This window comes from Pelodiscus sinensis, chromosome 20 (genome assembly GCF_049634645.1).
Source record: "Pelodiscus sinensis isolate JC-2024 chromosome 20, ASM4963464v1, whole genome shotgun sequence".
NCBI lineage: Eukaryota > Metazoa > Chordata > Testudines > Trionychidae > Pelodiscus > Pelodiscus sinensis.
The window spans coordinates 11,636,813-11,654,056 of record NC_134730.1 but is presented as its reverse complement, the minus strand read 5'-3'; the positions used below and the strand labels follow the sequence as shown (position 1 = coordinate 11,654,056).

The window sequence follows — 17,244 nt, the reverse complement described above, 5'->3', positions numbered from 1 at the left end:
AAAGGGGAATAATCACTTCTCTGGATCTGCTGGCAATGCTCCTCCTAATGCACCCCAATATGCCATTAGCCTTCTTGGCTACAAGGGCACACTGTTGACTCATATCCAGCTTCTCATCCACTGTTATCCCTAGGTCCTTTTCTGCAGAACTGCTACTTAGCCATTCAGTCCCCAGCCTGTAACAATGTTTGGGATTCTTCCATCCCAAGTGCAGGACTCTACACTTGTCCTTGTTGAACCTCATCAGATTTCTTTTGGCCCAATACTCTAATCTGTCCAGGTCCCTCTGGAACCTATCCTTGCTCTCCAGTGTATCTACCTCTCCCCCTAACTTAGTGTCATCTGAGAACTTGCTGAGGGTGCAATCCATCCCCTCATTAATAAAGATATTGAACAAAACTGGTCCTAGAACAGATTCTTGGGGCACTCCGCTAGAAACCGACCGCCATCCTGACATCGAGCCATTGATCACTACCCATTGGCCCGACAATTTAGCCAGCTTTCTGTCCATCTTACAGTCCATTTATCCAATCCATACTCCCTTAACTTGCTGGCAAGAATATTGTGGAGACCATATCAAAAGCTTTGCTGAAGTCAAGGTATATCACATCCTCTGACTTTCCCATATCCACAGAACCAGTTACCTCATCATAGAAGCTAATCAGATTGGTCAGGCATGACTTGCCCTTTGTGAATCCATGTTGACTATTCCCGATCACTTTCCCCTCTTCCAAGTGCTTCAAATGGATTCCTTGAGGATCCCCTCCATGATTTTTCCAGGGACTGAGGTGAGAGTGACCGGCCTGTGGTTCCCTGGATTGACCTTCTTCCCTTTTTTAAAGATGGGCTCTACATTTGCCTTTTTTCAGTCATCCAGGATCTCTCCCAATCTCCACGAGTTTTCAAAGATAATGGCCAAAGGCTCCACAATGACATTTGCCAACTCCCTCAGCACCCTCGGATGCATTAAATCCAGACCCATGGATTTGTGTATGTTTAGCTTTTCTAAATAGTTCCTAACTTGTTCCTTCCCCACTAAGGGCTCTCCACCACCTTCCCATACTGCGTTGCCTATTGAATTTGTCTGGGAGCTGACCTTGTCCGTGAAGAGAGAGGCAAAGAAAGCATCGAGTACTTCAGCTTTTCCCACATCATCTGTCAGTAGGTTACCTCCCTCATCCAGTAAGGGCCCCACAACCTCTCTGATCATGCTTTTATTGCTGACATGCCTGTAGAAACCTTTCTTGTTACCCTTCACATCCCTTGCTAGCTGCGATTCCAATTGCACTTTCGCCTTCCTGATAACTCCCCTGCATGCTTGAGGAATATATTTATACTCCTCCCTAGTCATCTGTCCAAGTTTCCACTTCTTATAAGCTTCCTTTTTGTGTTTAAGCTCATCAAGGATGTCCTCGGTAAGCCAATCCAGTCGCCTGCCATATTTGCTTTTCTTGCTGCACATCGGGATGGTTTCTTCCTACGCCTTTAATAGGGCTTCTTTAAAATACTGCCAGCTCTCCTGGACAACTTTCCCCTTCATGTTAGCATCCCAGGGAATCCTGCCCATCAGTTCTCTGAGGGAATCAAAGTCTGCTTTTCTGAAGTCCCTGATTGGCCTGGGCATGGGAGAGTGTGCCTAGCCTCTTCCAGGGCATGGGTGCCGGGGGGAAAGGGCTTCCCCTCCCCCAGACCAATTGTGGTCTGGGGGTGGGGTAGCCCCACCCCTTCCTATTTAGGCCCCGCCCCTTCCTATTTAGGCCCCTCCCCTCCCGGGGTGGCCGTGGGCTGATTCAAAAATTTTTGAAGGGGCCCCCAGGCAAAAATTATTGCCCACCCTTGCCTTAGGGCATGTCTACACTGGAGCTGGGAGCATGCCCTTCCCCCAGGCTAGGTGGAGAGACTCACGTTAGCTTTGCTCGAGTTATCCTGCTACAAATAGCAGTGGGGATGATGTGGCACAGGTGGCTGCCCAGAGGTCACATGGCTTGGCTCAAGTGACTAGCCTGTTGAAATGAATGGGATTTCTGACCTCAGCCAGAGGAGAAAGACTTGGTCCCAAGAATGGTAGCAAGGTACGTCCACTTTGAGTAGGTGTACACATCAATGCAAGGTGCAGATGTAACCCACTTGCCTTCTGGGTGTGGGGCACTGTCCCAGCTAGTGGGACCGAGACCATCTACAGAGAGACTATTGAGCCTTAGCTGAGAGCCAGCTGGCTTTTAGCTCCTGCTGTAGAGTTGCATGGTCTCAGCTCCAGAGGTCCCAAGTTTGATTCTGCCTGCTTGTGTTACACTGAGAAGTAGAGAACTATGGGTATGTCTACACTACAAAGTTAATTTGAACTAACAGACGTTAGAATAGTGATAGAGATGTAGCCGTGTTAGTCTGGTGTAGCTGAAACAAAATACAGGACTATGTAGCACTTTAAAGACTAACAAGATGGTTTATTAGATGATGAGCTTTCGTGGGCCAGACCCACTTCCTCAGATCAAATAATGGAAGAAAATAGTCACAACCATATATACCAAAGGATACAATTTAAAAAAAATGAACACACATGAAAAGGACAAATCACATTACAGAACAGAAGGGGGATGTGGGGGGGGGGGGGGAAGGAAGGTGAATGCCAGTGAGTTAATGATATTAGAGGTGGGGAAGGGGAAATGTCTGTGAATTAATAGTATTAGAGGTGATAATTGGGGAAGCTATCTTTGTAATGGGTAAGATAGCTGGGGTCTTTGTTAAGTCCAGTGCGGAGAGTGTCGAATTTTAGCATGAATGCCAGTTCAGAGGATTCCCTTTCAAGTGCAGATTTGAATGTCTTCTGAAGTAGGATGCAGGTTAGCAGGTCATTGAGACTGTGTCCTTTCTGGTTGAAATGACAAGCAACTGTTTTTTCTTTGTGATCCTGTCTAATGTCTGTTTTGTGGGCATTGATTCTTTGGCGAAGTGCCTGAGACGTTTGTCCAATGTACATAGCAGACGGACACTTTCGGCACATGATAGCATAGATTATATTTCTGGAGGCGCAGGAATATGTATTCTTGATCTTGTAACTCACTTGGTTAGGCCCAATAATGGTGTCAGCAGAGTGAATATGTGGACAAAGCTGGCAGCGGGGTTTGTTGCAAGGGAAAGTACCAGGGTTGGTATTAGTGTGGTATGTCGAATTAACTTTGATAGGCGCTACACATGCAAACCACTAGTTCGAACTTAATTAGAACTAGCGGAGCGCTTAATTCGAACTAGGTAAACCTCATTCTACGAGGACTAATGCCTAGTTCGAATTAAGCAGTTTGAATTAAGGGCTGTGTGGCCACTTAATTCAAACTAGTGGGAGGCTAGCCCTTCCCAGCTTTCCCTGGTGGCCACTCTGGGCACCACCAGGGAAACTCGTCTGCCCCCCTTCCGGCCCCGGAGCCCTTAAAGGGGCACGGGCTGGCTACGGTGCCCGTGCCAGGTGCAAGCCTGCCAGCACCCAGCCAGCAGACCCTGCACCTGGCACAGCATGAGCCAGCCACCCGCTGCCACCCAGCCCTCCCCCTCTTCCTGGGACCAGGCTGGCGGCTCCCAGGAGCCTGCCCAGATCTGCAAGAGGTGGGCGCCCGCCTGGTCTAGTGCAGACATCGTGGACCTCATCCACGACCTCCGCACTAGGCACAGGAAAGTGGCCGTCTAGGGCAGGATAGCTGCCAGCATGGCCACCCAGGAGCAGGTTTGCATGAAAATCAAGGTGGTCCAGTGAGACCCCCGACCCTGAGCCCTGAGCTTAGAATGGCCGTACTGGGTCAGACCAAAGGTCCATCTAGCCCAGTAGCCTGTCTGCCGACATCGGCCAACCCTAGGGACCCTGGAGGGGATGGACTGAAGACAATGACCAAGCCATTTGTCTCGTGCCATCCATCTCCAGCCTTCCACAAACAGAGGCCAGGGACACCATTTCTACCCCCTGGCTAATAGCACTCCATGGACCCAACCTCCATGACTTTATCTCACTTCCCTTTAAACTCTGTTATGGTTCTAGCCTTCACAGCCTCCTGCAGCAAGGAGTTCCACAGGCTGACTATTTGCTTTGTGAAGAAGAACTTTCTGTTATTAGTTTGAAGCCTGCTACCCATTCATTTCATTTGGTGTCCTCTAGTCCTTCTATTATGGGAACTAATGAAGAACTTTTCTTTATGCACCCTCTCCACACCACTCGTGCTTTTATAGACCTCTATCATATCCCCCCTCAGTCTCCTCTTTTCTAAGCTGAAAAGTCCCAGTCTCTTTAGCCTCTCTTCATATGGGACCTGTTCCAAATCCCTGATCATTTTAGTTGCCCTCCCCTCTCCCACCCTCTCTCTTCCCCTCTCCCACCACCTTTTCCCATTCTCCCCGAGTTTTGTTCAATAAAGAGAGTGTCTATTTTTGAACACGTGTCCTTTATTTTATACATCAGGAAGGGGGGCTAGGGAGGGATAAGTGGAAGGAGGTGAGGGAGGAATGGGGTACGAGCCCCCAATGGGGAGGACTGGGGTGGCTCTGCGGGCTCCTCAGGGTGGAAGCTCTCCTGCACCCCCCTGATTGACCCCCCCTGGATGGCAGCCTGCAGCAAGTGCAGCCGGGCTGATGGCCGAGTGCTGTGATGTGCCGAGTGTGGGCACTCAGGGCACTCCAAGCCAGGACTGCTTTGCAAGCGGGGAACCCCTGAGAACTGTCTGTCTGGGGTGGGGGTAGAGTCCCTTTAAGCACAGCCCTCGGCTAGCCTGAGGCAGCAGCTCCACGCTCTAAGTCCTAATCTGCTGCCCTGCCGGCACTGCTTCCGGCCATCCTTAACCTCGGTTCAGGGTCCACTCAGTGTGGACATGCTAGTTCGAATTAGCAAAACACTAATTCGAACTAGTTTTTAAGTCTGGATGTGCTAATTCGAATTAGCTTAGTTCGAATTAACTAATTCAAACTAAGTTAGTTCGAATTAGCGCTGTAGTGTAGACATACCCCTAGGGACCAGGTTACAATCTCATAAATGTAGATGAACTCCATTAACTTAATGGCCACCTTTTATTATTTGTATAGCAGTGCTCTTGGATGCTGTAAAATAATGAAAAAGCAGCTGCTGTGGGGGTGGGGGGAACCCAGAAACATGGTGTGACGGCGCGTTGGGGTTTTCCCGTCTCCTGCACCCCTGTAATGGCACGGACAGACTCCACCAGCCAGTAGAACAGAGGGAGTTTATTGCTTCTCCAGGGTACAGCACAGCACAGATGTCATCTGGTTACAGGAACTGGGGCTAAGAGGCCTCAGTGCCCCCCCTTGAGATGGGGGGTGGCTGGGCCCTACAATCCCAGCCCCCTCCCTAGTTCCTTCTCCCCTGCTTCCCAGACCGAAACTAAAGACCATCCCTTCCAGCCCTGCCCCCCAGCCAGGGGCAGCATTCCACCTTCCTTTGTTCCTCTCTCTGGGGGGTAACTGGTAGAACAGGTGACCTTCCTGTCCCATCAGCTACTCGGCTGGGCTGTGGTACAGGCAGCAGCCAGTGGGGGTCACCCACAGCCCAAGCCTAGCAACCAGCAAGGTACCCACACTACGTCACACATGGTCTCATTTATTTATGCAGAACTAGGAACCCCTTGGACTTGGGAGAAGTAACCAAAAAGCAATAAGTTTTGTATATTTCCCCCAGTAGTGCTTGGCCATCAGCAGCAATGACTCTCTCCCGCTTTACCGTCCTTTCAATGCGACTCTTATTTATTCCTTGTGTTTGATAAGCTTCTAGAACCCCCCACCCACCCCCAAATACTCTGGTTGGCTCAAATGCTCAAGGTCTGGCTCCTTCCACACTGTCGTGGGACTCAGTGGCAGCGTTTCCCAAAGTCTGAGTAAAAACACCGCGAGTCAGACCCTGTTTTCACCTGCCATTTTATTTTTCTTTGGCTCCTGCTACTTTGATTGCTGATGCTTTGCTCCCTCTCTCCTCAGGATGTGGGCCTGCTGGAGATCCCGGCAGAGCTGGCGGCCCTCCTGCACTCTGCCAAAGGTAAGAAAAATCCCGTGTGTGTGTGTGTGTGTGTGTGTGTGTGTGTGTGTGTGTGTGTGTGTGTGTGTGTGTGTGTGTGTGTGTGTGTGTGTGTGTGTGTGTGTGTGTGTGTGTGTGTGTGTGTGTGTGTGTGTGTGTGTGTACACGTACACACACCCAAGGGCTTCCTCCAAGATGCAGAGATAGAGAAGCAGCTCTGTCCGGTAGGTGCCGCAGATGTGAGGTTTTACCCTCGATCTCTGCCACTTGACCTATTCTGTGAATGGGACCAACCCCTGCAACTTAGTTGACACACATCTCTGTGAGCTGCAGTGCTCCTGTGGGCATCCAGCACCGTCTGCTCGTTAACAGTTGCCTTGCCCTGATGGCTAATTAATTTGTATGATGGTAGCAGCTAGGAGTCCCAGCTGAAATAGGGGCCTCAGCGCGCTAGATGCTGTACAAACATACAGCAAGAGACGGCCCCTGCCCCAGTCTGACTGTGTGAGCCATAGAAAGGGACAGAGGCACAGAGAGCCGCTAAGATTTCCTGCAGTTCCACAGCTGTTCTATTACCCGCTATATAACATCCCCGGTCGTGACTTCGTCCCAGTGCAGAATGAGGAAGTTTTGAAACCTTGGAAGCTTTCCTGGGACAAGAAAACTTTTGGCTTCCCCTGAAGTGCCAGGAAGGTTTAACCAGAGGGGGTGGCAGTGGGGGAGGCGCTGCTTGGAAAGCGGAAGGAGGGGGGGGAGAGCAGGAGAAGGCGAGCAGAAGCCGTGTTGCTTTGGGAAGTCTCTGTAGCCTGGGAGGCGTTTGTTGTCCTATCGCCCCGATAACTCCCTTATCTGCTGCCTCGCTTTCGGTGACCTCTGGTTTATTTATCAACTGGGACACTGCCAGCTGAGTCTCTGCAGGGCTCCATTATTTGTACACTGTGAAGGAATGGCAATGCCTCCAAGCTGGCCAGGGGCGTTCCCTGTGGGTGTCCAAGGTTTGCTCCACACCTGAGCTACTCCTGGATGTGTTGTTTCCCTGACCCACCTCTGCTCCGCAAAGTCCCCCTTTCTAGAAGAGCCTTTGAGTCCATTCCCTGAAGAAGCTGCCCTGTCTCTCCAACCCCAGCTAGAGCAAAGGCAGCGTGAGGGGCTGAGTGCAGCTGGCCAGGCATTTACCCGTTGCCCTCCCCTCTCTGGTGCCAGCATTACAGACCCCCAGCTCTGTTGCTGCCCCCCGGGGCACAGGCATTAGCAATGAGCTGGGGAGCAGGCAGGCAGGAGGGTCACACCAGTCATGCTCTCCAAAGGGGAAAATGGCAGCAAACTGCATTTGGCAGGTAGGCAGGGAGGTCTAGTGGGGGGAGCAGCTGGGTGTGGCAGGGGTCTGTGGGGATGGGGAAATGGGGTGGGTGTCTCAGGTGGGGGTGGTGGGGGAAGGAGGTTTTGTAGGGTCTGTGGGGATGGGGAAATGGGGTGAGTGTCTCAGGTGGGGGTGGTGGGGGAAGGAGGTTTTGTAGGTGTCTCTGGTGGGTGATGGTAGCGATGGGGGTTGGGTGCCTCCGGTGTCTCAGAGATAGGGGTTGGTGTGGGTAGCTTGGGAGATGCTGTGGGTGTCTCTGGTGGGCAGGCAGTGTTGTTAACTGGGTGTGTGGCACTGTGTCTAGGTGGGCCTGAGGCTGTGTATTCATCCCCCCCCCCCTCTCGCTTACAGGCAAGCACCATGTCCAGGCCAATCAGATCACTGAGGTTTCACCTCCAGAGGTCAAGGCCAAGTGCAATCTCTCCCTCCCACCCAACATCAACCACTCGCTCTTCTCTGCCTTCATCAGGTCTCACTTCCAGGTAGGATGCTGCTGATGCCATGAGCCACAGGGATCAGTGTTCCCTCTAACTTTTTCTATCCATGTGCAGAATAAATGTTGTTATGTGCACTGAGGCACAAGCAGATGTGCACCACCATTAGGAACACATGGTTCCAGCTGTGGGCGGTTGTGGGCAGCATTGGAATCTCTCCTGGGTGACTGCCCAAGTCCTCAGTTTGCAGAGAACCCTGACAGGGACCCTTCCATTCTCTCTTGCCCCTTCTCCTCCCTGCTTGCTGCCCCTCTACCCCTCCCTTCATTGTTGTCTCCTCCTCTCCCCATCTCTGCCATTCTGCCCCAGATTCCACGGGGTTCTGCCTCTCCCCTACTCTCACGTATTCAGAAGTGCTGGAACTAGAGGGGCAGGGGGTGCTGTCGCATGCCCTGGCTGGAAGCAGTTTCCATCAGATGCAGGGTTTGCAGTCTGGTTCAGTGTCTCTCAGTGCCCCGCTTTACAAATTGTTCCAGCCCCCTGAACGTGCTTTCTCTGTCAGGATGCTTTCCTGGGCTCCTTACCCCCCTTGTCTCTCTGCTCCAGTATGTGCCTGAACATCGGGGATTGCAGAAACACCCCCTCCCCCACCCGGAGCTGCGTACTGGGTCTATGCTTTGCGTCCCCACAGGCTGTGTCTATGGCACTGAGCTGTCATTAGGGACTTTGCCTTGGAATGTTACAAAGGACTGATCCCCACAAGAAGCCATCTGCTGCCGCCTCAGCCCATTCCTGGCACAGCTGGGAGGAATGCAGAGTCCTGCTGTGGATTCTGGCTTTCTCCTAGGGCTTGTAGCAGGCCCATGAACTCAGCCCGTTTTTACCACCTAGGAGCCCAACTTCCCTGCCCTGGGGCAGCCCCTGCAGCAGCCCTTAACCCGCCTGGAGGGCGAGGACAAGAAGAGCGCTTTGGAGATCAACAAGCTGGTGAGCGGAGTGTATGTGTGTGCATGAGTGTGCGCACGTGCAGCAGTTCATCACAGAGCCAGCCTGTGATATCGGACAATCCCAAAGCCCCCCGCTGGCCTTGGTAGTGGGGCAATAGTGAACTAGGAAGGCACATTATGCCGGCACTCGGCTCCTCTAGGAGCTCTGTCTCCAGAAGGGGAGGGGCCTTACTGAGGTTCACAGGACCCCAAGTGCAGTAATGCCCCCAGAAGGAGAGTCATGTGGTCTAGAGGTTCCGGGAAAAGAACGGTGGATTCGCACGCCACCACGTTACTGACTTGCTGTCTCCCCATGCACCAGTCCCCTGACCTCCTGACAAGCTGGGAGACAGGAGGGAGGGCAGGACCTGCTGCAGCATCCGAGCTGAGGTATCCAGGGGAAGCAAATTGGCTAAGGATATGTCCCAAGGGCAGTGCTAACCCTGGCCATGGGCTCCCGGGTGGTAGCAGCCGCGCTGCAAAGCCACAGGCGAGTTGCTGCATTCTCACTGGTGCCGTGCTCGCCCCTGTATATCACTAGGGCTTCTGGGGCACAACCCATGGCTCTGAGCCCTGCACCAAACTCTTTGGTTCTTTCCCAGGGAGTGGTGGGAGAACACATCTGTCCTGTGTGCCTGGGCAGGGGGGCTGGAAAGGCAGTGGATGCTTTCAACACTCCAGCAGTTTCACCTGAATCCACCCAGCAAACGTGGTGGGTTACCAGCTTGAGTGAAAGCGCTGTCGCCTACAGCCCCCGCTGGGCCAGCTGGCCTGAGCTGGGTGAGGATATTGTGTGTGAACCGGAGAGAGGCTGGGACAACACCCAGCGCAGACAAGGGATTCTGTTAACTTGAAATGTTCTAGGGGACGTGTTAAGCGCAGTTGTCCGCTGGGGCATGGTGTTGTGCTGGATGGAGCAAGTGTGCTGCGGGGGTCCGAGGGGCTTGGACACCTGGATGGAAGCTCCCTTCAACTGCTGGTTTGGGAGGCTGAAACTGAAGGGTTGTGGCTGGTTCCGGGGTGGGGGGCGAGGGAGCAGATCACAGAGGGGGTTGGGCAGCTGGGCTGTGGTCAGGAAGCAGGGCCGGCCCACAACATTTTGGCACCTGAGGCAGGGAGCTCAAATGACGCCCCCATGTCCTCTCGCTTGGGCCAAAACTTTGAAAGGTCTCAATTCTCTGGGCCCTAGTGGCACCCCCCCCAGTCTGGCACCTGAGGTGGCCTCCTTAGTCTGCCTCATGGTAAGACCAGCCCTGTCAGGAAGGGAAGATTAGCACAAGAAATAGAAGGGTAGCCCTGTAGCTAAAACGTAGCCGTATGCGGCGTAATCGGCCAGCCTCCCTTTCTGACAGATCGGAACAGCCTAGGGCCACTGGAAGCTGCAGCAGACGAGCTGTTTATGCCTGTTACTGATGTCCAGGCGGGACCAGACCAGCAGGGTCACCCATTCCCCTTAGGACTGCTCTCTTCTTCCATATAGGAGTGTCAGAGTGTAAGCCCCCGTGTGCTTCTTATAAGCATGACAGGAAGGTTACTGAACACTGCTGTGGGGTTTGTTGTGGTTACTCTGGCTAATGGTTTTGCAAAGCCGGCAATCGGGCACTTGGTCGGGGGGGAGGATTGAAGAGGACTCCTGAAATAGTTAGGAACAGCAGCCACCAAAAGGTGAGTGTCCCAAGAGAATGCTGCAAGGGCTGTACTAGTGACCTAGAGACACCAGTGTGGGACGAGGTGGGGCCTAGAAGAGGGCCGTCGGTGCTGCCTGGGTTAACTCTGCAGCGAAGAGAAGGGGTTAAGTCAATATCTATAGTTATTTAAAGGCACTAAATGCCAGGGGGTGTGGCGCTGTTGCTGTCCTAAGTGTACAAGGTGAGGCATGAGGCAAGAGACTGACTCCCCGCCCCAGATGATCTAACAATGATACTCTGCAGGCCTCTAATATTTTTCCTCCTAGCATCACCCAGCTCTGTGCAAATAACAGGCAGGCCCTGGAAGGGACTGTTGGTGTTATCCAGGCCTGCCAATGGGAGGGGACAACAGCCATGGGGTCTGTCAATGCAAAGGCGCTCGTGGCTTCCGGCTGCCACTGCTGCTACTGCAGCAGCCAGAACCCTGGGCCTCCTTTAAATTGCCGCCGGAGCACCTCTCAGTGCGGCTGTGAGGGCTTGGGTGTGGGTTCAGCTCCGCAGTCAGGACAGCACCGAGGGCTGGCTGCTCTGGCCTCCGCCCCGGCCCTTCCACCCGAGACCCGAGTGGCCCATTCACTTGTCCTGGGGCCTGTGGAAGCTGTCATCCCGCAATAGCCACAAACAGACTCACCAAACACGAGAGAATTGTAGCCCTGTCCCACTGAAATCCGTGGGAGTTTGGCCAGTGGCTTTCATGTGAGCAGAAAAGGGCCTGAAATGACTTGCCCAAAGTTAGCGTCTCAGAGCCAGGAAGAGAAGAACGTGAGAACCCAGACACCTCGTCCCCCGCTCTAACCATTAGGCATCTCTGTGACACAGGGTCCCCACACAGCCCTGCTGTGCCATTCTGCTATGAGTGCCAATTACTGAGTCCATGGGGAAAATACCCTACATCCTCTGCAAAACAGAACCTGGCAGTGTCTTTTGGGCCTATAAGGGGTGGGGCACTCTGGGTGAGTCTACACAGCAGTGAGAGACCCACAGCAGCTAGACACATACAAGGTGGGAGGGTCCCAGAGTTTGAGCTCCAGCAATGTCTACACCCCATGTGTCATGCCATGTACTTTCGTGTGTGGCATAGAGTGGATGGGAGTGCTCTCTGGCAAACCTGACCTTACTTTTGTAAATATCTAGACTAAAGCTTATGTCTGAAAGTGTTTGATGGAGTTGATTGTGCAGTTCTGATGTAATGCGAGAACAGCAGACGAGAGGGAAGGGGTGGAACGAGGAAGGCCGGAGTTACAATACAGTCATGCAGTGACTCTCCATGTAGGCACGTGTACACTCGTGTAACTCAAAGGTCTGCCAGTGGCAAAACTCCCATGGGAATTCAGCAGGATAGGGCCAAGACTCTTATGTTCGGTGAGGCTGTTTATGGAGCTTTAGGGATAACACCAGCGCACATCACATCTTCTCCAAAATGACAGCACTTACTCATTCTGTACAGTATGGATGTTCTGGGAATACACATATTAATCTGCTAATGATTTAAGAAATTCATTAAAAATGAATTTAATTAATTACGAAATATCATACCCTACATCAGAATTTTGTGTCCAAAGTTCTCACTAACATGACAACAGACTCTTCAAATTTCCAGGATAGTGAAAATAAAGAGGAAGAAGATAAATCCTTAAAATATGTAGCCTTTGTACAGGATTTCAGTGAGTTTTAACTATATGGGAAGTTTAAGGAGTTTCTTCTGTTCCTGAGAACTCTGGGGACAAAAGAGACCCAGGCATTTTTTTAATAGGCCAACTTTAGAATAATTTTAATTCCTAAACTTATTCACAGATTGACTTTGTAAATTCTCAGAGCCTTCATTGTGCCCTCAGAGAGGAAGTGCTGTAATTCTGGGAAGTGTGTGAAGCATTTTCCATACAGAATGGAGGCTGAAGTTCTGCTTTAAGTGCACTATCAGCCCAGCCTAAAGTTTCCACTGATGCCTTCAGAATACCTAGCCCTTTTTAGTGTATAGATCTCAGATCTCTTCACCTAGACTGGGTGAGCATCACGTCCTTTATTGTACAGACAGGTAAACTGAGGCCCAGAGAGGGCAGGTGACTTACCCAAGGTCACATAGTATGTCAGTCACATTCAGGAATAGAGTTCAGGAGTTCAGGCTCCCAGTTTAATGTCCTATCCCCATGACATGCTGTGACGGTGCGTTGGGGGTCCCCCGTCTCCTGCACCCCGAAATGGCACAAACAGACTGCACCAGCCGGTGGAATAGAGGAAGTTTATTGCCTCTCCAGGATACAGCACAGCACAGATGTAATCTGGTCACAGAGCTGGGCTAGGATGCCTCAGGCCCCCTTGAGATGGGGGGGAGACTGGGCCCCTAAACTCCAGCCCCTTTCCCTAGGCTGTCTCCTCCATGCTCCCAGACAGCAACTAACTTACACCCTTCCAGCCCTGCCCCCCAGCCAGGGCAGCATTCCCCCTTCCTTTGTTCCTCTCCATGGGGGGTATCTGGTTCAACAGATTTGGCATCACCTTTGCATAGTGAGGTTTTCCCTGCTGGGTCTTGCTCCAGACAGCAGAGGTCACCACAGCCCAGCAAGTACCCCCACTACGTCACACATGCTGCCTCCCAAATTCTCCTAAACCTCGGGCGTGCCTGAAATCTGAGCCCCAGTACAGATCTGCCTTTTGCAGAGGAATCCCGGACCTCTTGAACCTCCCAGTTCAGATGCAGTACCTGGAACTAGGGTCTGAAGTTTGCAGTCCAAGCCCCTCACTGCTTTTCCATTGGGCCTCTTTCAGATCCTGCGGTTCATCGGGGATAGGAACCTCGAGAGCTGGCAGGAAGTGCTCCTAGGTAACTACGTCGCCAGCCGAGGACTGGGCAACCCGGCCTTACGCGATGAGATTCTGAGTCAGGTGCTCAGCCAGGTGTGGAAGAACCCAGATGCGGAGCAGAGCCAGCGAGGCTACGCCCTGCTGGCTGCCTTTCTGAGCGTGTTCGCCCCTTCGCCAGAGCTGGAGAAGCCCCTGCTGAAGTAAGGAAGGGGAGGGGGGGCAGAGGAGAGGGCTCTTTTTATCGCTGTTTCCGGAGAGGAGCAGTGCGTAATTACAGGTGGCTGCTTGGTTTGCAGGTTTGTGTCAGACCACGGGCTGGAGGGCTACAATGCCGTCTGCCAGCGCAAGATCCTCACAGCAATGCAGCAAACCGAGACGAGCCCGGAGGTCTCCCGTGCCCACCCTCCCACCCTCTTGGAGTGGACCGCCAACCAGAGGAGAGGGAAGATGGTTCTGGACGTCTTCACCTATAATGGTAACTGGCTCCCGCCTGCCCCAACTGTGAGCCCCTTCAAGGCTTCTGCTGGAGCTGGAAAGGGGGCTCAGAAAGTCCTTCCCCTGGCTGGCTCTGGGCACAAGACCTGGGCTGCTGGCTGGCATGGCCAGGGAGGTCTGACCCGTTGTCCATCCCCTCCTGAAGTTAGAGGCACTTTGGATTCAGGGTAAAGACAGAGACAGATTCCTGAGTTTCAGTTTCTTTGGGTGTGGGTGGGGCCCATCTAACTGCAGCCCTGGCTTGCTGCTCCGGCTCCAGCTAGAACAAAACCCCATTGCTCTGTGTCCTGCTGCTTGTGGATTCTCTGAACTGCTTCTCCAGGCGTTTGCCCTCCCCCCACAGACCCAGTGTGTGCTCGGCACCTCTGCAAACTGGGCCCCGGGGGTCGCAGCTGGGCTCCTACAGAGAGCGGCCACGAGCACCGGCCCACTGCACTTCCACCTGTGGGGTTCCGAACGCCCTGGCATTGGCAGGCACTGTAACACAGAGCCCCCATGTGCTAGTCTAGAGGGTCGCAGGGAGAGTGCTTGACCGGGTGTCCTTGGAAGGCCGGGTGTGATCCTCCCGCAGAGCTTGCCACACATCGCATGGTGCCTGGGTCCTGTGGACGGCTCTGCCGACTCTCTCTTTCCTGGCCTAGAGGAGAGGTTCTCTGCTGAAGTGGAGTCCTGGACGACAGCAGAACAATACGCAGGCTGGATCCTGGGTTCAAGGTACAGCTCGAGGGGGGAGTGCTATTGTTCTTTGGGTTCACACTGGGCCGGGCTCCAGGCCAGGAGTCAGATGCTTATCACTGGGAGGGTTGCATTTTCCACTATCACCCCTCTCTCCAGACGTACCCAGTTTATACCTCTAATAACATAGGAATTGCTAACCTGGCCCATTTAGTCCAGGATCCCACTTCTGAATGTGGCCAGCACCAGCTGCTTCTGAAGAAACTGAAAGAAACCCCACAATTATAGAGTATGAGGGAACGATTCTTCCTGACCCCCAGGCCTTAGTGGTTGGCTCCTGCCCTGAAGCATGAAGGTTTGCAGCCCTTATTTCAGGCTAGAACTCTGTGGATAACTTGGGCTCTTGAGACTCTGTGGACTGAACCGTTCTGACTCCAAATAGATTGGTACTTTGAGAAGTGTTTGGAACTGGCGGGAAGGGCAGAGAGTGAAAGGTGGCAGGGGAAGGAGGGTGTCAAAGACTCCAGGATGCGGCATGAAGCCTCCTATGAGTTTCTCCTTTGCATTATCTTTTGACACTGATGTGCAGATGCAGCCTCCTGTGTGTGAGGAGGTGCAGATGATGGAGCAGAAAAGGGTGGTGGTGATAACGACCCATAGCTCTCTCATAGCACTTTTCATCCGTAGCGCTTTACAAAGGTCAGGGCCACATTTCAGAGATGGAGAAACTGAGGCACCAGGCTGGGAAGTGACTTACTTAAGGTCAGCCTGCTAGAAGAGCCAGGAATAGAAGCCAGGTCTTCTGAGTCCCCGTCTCATCTTTTATTCACTGCAACACGCTGCCTCTGGGCAGGCCAGCAAGATGGGGCTGGTGAAACTGTCTGGTAGAGCCCAGAGAAGTGCTGTCAAGTCAGGAGCAGAAGCTGCGTGTCTCCCCGTGTCTGTCCTAGCTCAGTGTGCAGGGGGAGAGGAAGGACCATTGATCCCATGGATCATCTTGGGGCGTGGGAATCGGCAGCTCTGGATGCAGTCCCTGGCTCTGCCCGATTCACTGTCTGATCTTGGGCAAATCTTTTAATCACTGTTGTCTTGCTCTCCCCCTCTGAGCAGCAGGGACGGTGCTCTGTCCCTTCCAGTGGGGCTCTGGGAAAGCTTGCATTTGCTGGGGGAAGATTAGAATTTGCTGGGGGCGCTGTAGATTCTGTTGAGGGGAGGAATAACTAGCCTGGACTAGAAAAAGCTGGTGCTGGGGGAAGGAAATTGAACTCTTTCTTCTCAGCATCTCTCCCTCCCTGTCTTTCCCTCCCATCCCGGTGCTCCTCTCGCTAACTCTACCATCCTCTCCCTCTCGCCCCTTCCTCCCCTCTTCTCAGGGGCTTGGATAAGGATCCTCGAGGGTGGGCCATCTCCATGCTGTCAGGTGAGGTGTGGCAGGACCTGCTGGGCTGCGACTTCATGCTGGACCTCATTGGAGAGATGGAGGAGGCTGGCCACTCTTCAGCTGACTATCCCATCACACCCGAGCAGGGCGGTGGCCCCTTCCAGAGCCCTTCTTTGGACGGGTGAGTGTCCCTCGCTGCCTCCCAAGCCGACACCCCACTCGCAGCCCTTTGTGCTTTGCTCAGCTCTCTGACCGTCCCTCTGACAGGACGGAGTGGGACATCCCTCCAGCACCGGGCATTCAGGCACCCTCTCTCCCTCCGCCATTCCTGCCGCCGTCCCTCGACGCCGAGAGCGTCTACTCAGGTGAGCTCTCCCCGGGAGTGGGGCAGGCACTCGGAAGAGTCAGCTGCCACAGACCCCAGCCAGCGGGTGGCTGAAGTCAGCAGCGTTCAGTGGGGCAGGGAGTGGGGGGGGGGGAGGGTTCATATCCTGTGTAATGACACTGGGGAAAGGAGGGGGGGCTGTTCCACGCCTAACTAGTGACTGGACTCTGTTTGCTCCAGGAGCAGTGGGTGGCCTGAGGTCCCCCAAAGGCCTAGAGCACTATGTGGATAACCTCTTCGACCCTGTGCTCCACCAAGGGTCCAGAGTGCCCGTAAGTCTCACGCCGCGTCCTCCCTTGTCTGCCTGCCGCTGCCTTTCCGTCCCTTGTGCCCGTGGCAGGCTGCACGTTCCTCCCCAGGAGCTCAGCTCAGTGTGGAGCGGAGAGGAGATCCCAGCGTGAATCTTTCCCCTTGTCCGTCCTGCTGTACACACTGTCTGTCTCCTACCCCGCTCCCTGTCCTGGGGAGCTGCGTAACGCTGGGTCTCGCTGTAGGGTTTGGAGAATGGAAGGAGCCTGACTGAACGCATGAAAGGAGGAGGAAAGATCGGACCCACCCAGCAAGGAGCCTTTCCTTCTGCAGGTCAGTAGGGGGCTGAGCATCTCTGGGTCAGCCTGTGGTGAGGCCGTGGCAGGGACGGCTGCTGGGCCGCGGGGGTGTATGAGCCAGGGCAGGACAGCTGGCCTCCAGGACTGATTCCCAGTGCGGTCTGGACTGGGTCTGCGCATGCCTTGGGAGCCTGCGACGCTCAGATTGGCCCTGCACCCCCGGCACCGCCGAGTCCCTGCGCGGAATGTCTCCTCCTGCTCGGAGCCCAACAACCGAACCTGGAGACGGCTCGTCCCTCCCCCATCCCAACCCTCCCCAAGCACCCACCTCCACGGACATCAGCGTCTCAGGCCCACCTTAACCCTTCCCACAGCCGTAGAGGAGCCAGCAGACTCCACATTGGGCAGCCTCAGAGGGGAGGATTTTAATCTCTCTTATTGTTTCCTCACAGCCTTCCCCATCGTCCCTAGCTATTCAGAGGGTTAGTAAGT

General features: G+C 53.6%; 1 protein-coding gene across 4 annotated transcripts in view; it reads left to right on the top strand.

The window, feature by feature from the left end:
* Positions 1-17,244, top strand: part of MYO15B (myosin XVB) — a 63,007-nt gene that overhangs the window by 16,891 nt on the left and 28,872 nt on the right. For all 4 annotated transcript variants that reach the window (XM_075903658.1, XM_075903656.1, XM_075903657.1 and 1 more), the window contains 10 exons: positions 5,962-6,019; positions 7,710-7,840; positions 8,684-8,779; positions 13,233-13,468; positions 13,565-13,743; positions 14,405-14,477; positions 15,812-16,000; positions 16,087-16,184; positions 16,385-16,476; positions 16,699-16,786. In XM_075903658.1, the coding sequence (XP_075759773.1) occupies positions 5,962-6,019; positions 7,710-7,840; positions 8,684-8,779; positions 13,233-13,468; positions 13,565-13,743; positions 14,405-14,477; positions 15,812-16,000; positions 16,087-16,184; positions 16,385-16,476; positions 16,699-16,786 (1,240 nt within the window). The remainder of the gene's footprint in view (positions 1-5,961; positions 6,020-7,709; positions 7,841-8,683; positions 8,780-13,232; positions 13,469-13,564; positions 13,744-14,404; positions 14,478-15,811; positions 16,001-16,086; positions 16,185-16,384; positions 16,477-16,698; positions 16,787-17,244) is intronic.